This window comes from Austrofundulus limnaeus, unplaced genomic scaffold (genome assembly GCF_001266775.1).
Source record: "Austrofundulus limnaeus strain Quisiro unplaced genomic scaffold, Austrofundulus_limnaeus-1.0 Scaffold85, whole genome shotgun sequence".
Taxonomy (NCBI): Eukaryota; Metazoa; Chordata; class Actinopteri; order Cyprinodontiformes; family Rivulidae; genus Austrofundulus; species Austrofundulus limnaeus.
The window spans coordinates 162,485-163,818 of NW_013952487.1; the positions used below are offsets into that span (position 1 = coordinate 162,485).

Genomic DNA, 1,334 nt, shown 5'->3' on the forward strand with positions numbered 1-1,334 from the left:
GGGGCTCGGATCAGACCTGGGTCCCGTCCCGGGGCTCGGGTCAGACTTCGGTCCCGTCCCGGGGCTCGGATCAGACCTGGGTCCCGTCCCGGGGCTCGGGTCAGACCTTGGTCCCGTCCCGGGGCTCGGGTCAGACCTCGGTCCCGTCCCGGGGCTCGGGTCAGACCTCGGTCCCATCCCGGGGCTCGGGTCAGACCTCGGTCCCGTCCCGGGGCTCGGGTTAGACCTCGGTCCCGTCCCGGGGCTCGGGTTAGACCTCGGTCCCGTCCCGGGGCTCGGGTCAGACCTCGGTCCCGTCCCGGGGCTCGGGTCAGACCTCGGTCCCGTCCCGGGGGTAGATGAGGCTGTTGAGGCTGAAGCTGTTGTAGAAGGAGCTGAACTGTCCGCTCGGTGAGTTGTAATAAACTCCTCGGTTAAAATGAAGTCCGTCTGTGGGCTCCGGCCCCCCCGGGTCCTGCCCCCCGCTGTGGCCGTGGTGGGGGTACGGACTCAGGGCGCTGACGTTCCTGTTGGACAGCTCGTTCACCAGTCCCAGGGGCCCCTGCCGGCCGGGGGTCCCTGAGCCCAGCGCCGACATGTTGCTGTAAAAGTTGTTGAAACACGAGGAGCCGGAGGCGGGACCCACCGGACCCACCGGAGACGAGGACCTGTGGGACTCGTTCATGGGGTCTAAGTCCGGGGAGGGGGGTCCCAGGAGCTGTGGGCTCTCTGAAGGCTTCAGGGAGGGCCCGGCGGCCCCCCTGCAGTCCTCCACCTTGGCTGCGGCTCCGGCTGAGCTCGGGTCGGACCGCCGCTTCCTTTTCCTGCGGAAATTTCCGTTGTCAAACATTTTCTCACAGTTTGGGTCCAACGTCCAGTAGTTCCCTTTACCTGCAGCCAAAGAACAAATCAATTAAAACTTTTCTGAGAACTTTAATTATTCAACACTTTATAAAACAAACAAACACCAGATTATAAATTTAATTACTTTTTATTTTTCAAATCAAACTTTCTTTTGTCAGAAAGAGTCTGTAAAGGTTCAGGACCTGAGGAGACCAGTTCTGCAGGATGTGTTCTTTGCTTCAGAGAATACAGCAGCAGTATTTTGTCTGATAGAGCTTTAAGCAGTGTTAGTCAATGGCAGATCACCTGACATCCAACAGAGATTAATCCAGATTATAATAATCTGTTGATCAGATTACGAACTGGAGATGGTGGAGGTTAAAAGACTTTTATTCGGGACTTTTATTTTGAAATTGTTTCAGCGACAGCTCTGTTGAAGTTATAATTTTCTCCTCCAGATGTTTTTGATCCAAACATCTGGAACTTTCTGACTTTAAATTCAGTTTTATTTG

At 55.5% G+C, this 1,334-nt stretch overlaps 1 protein-coding gene and 1 long non-coding RNA gene across 2 annotated transcripts in view; one reads left to right on the top strand and one right to left on the bottom strand.

Moving 5' to 3' along the window:
- LOC106519944 (uncharacterized) overlaps window positions 1-1,334 on the top strand; it is a 62,958-nt gene that overhangs the window by 40,486 nt on the left and 21,138 nt on the right. The gene's annotated exons all lie outside the window — the stretch shown is intronic.
- The window catches only part of foxi2 (forkhead box I2), a 3,113-nt gene continuing 1,785 nt past the window's right edge, over window positions 7-1,334 (bottom strand). Inside the window, exon 2 of the mRNA XM_014011809.1 lies at window positions 7-870. Within this exon, the coding sequence (XP_013867263.1) occupies window positions 311-870 (560 nt within the window). The 3' untranslated portion in view covers window positions 7-310. The remainder of the gene's footprint in view (window positions 871-1,334) is intronic.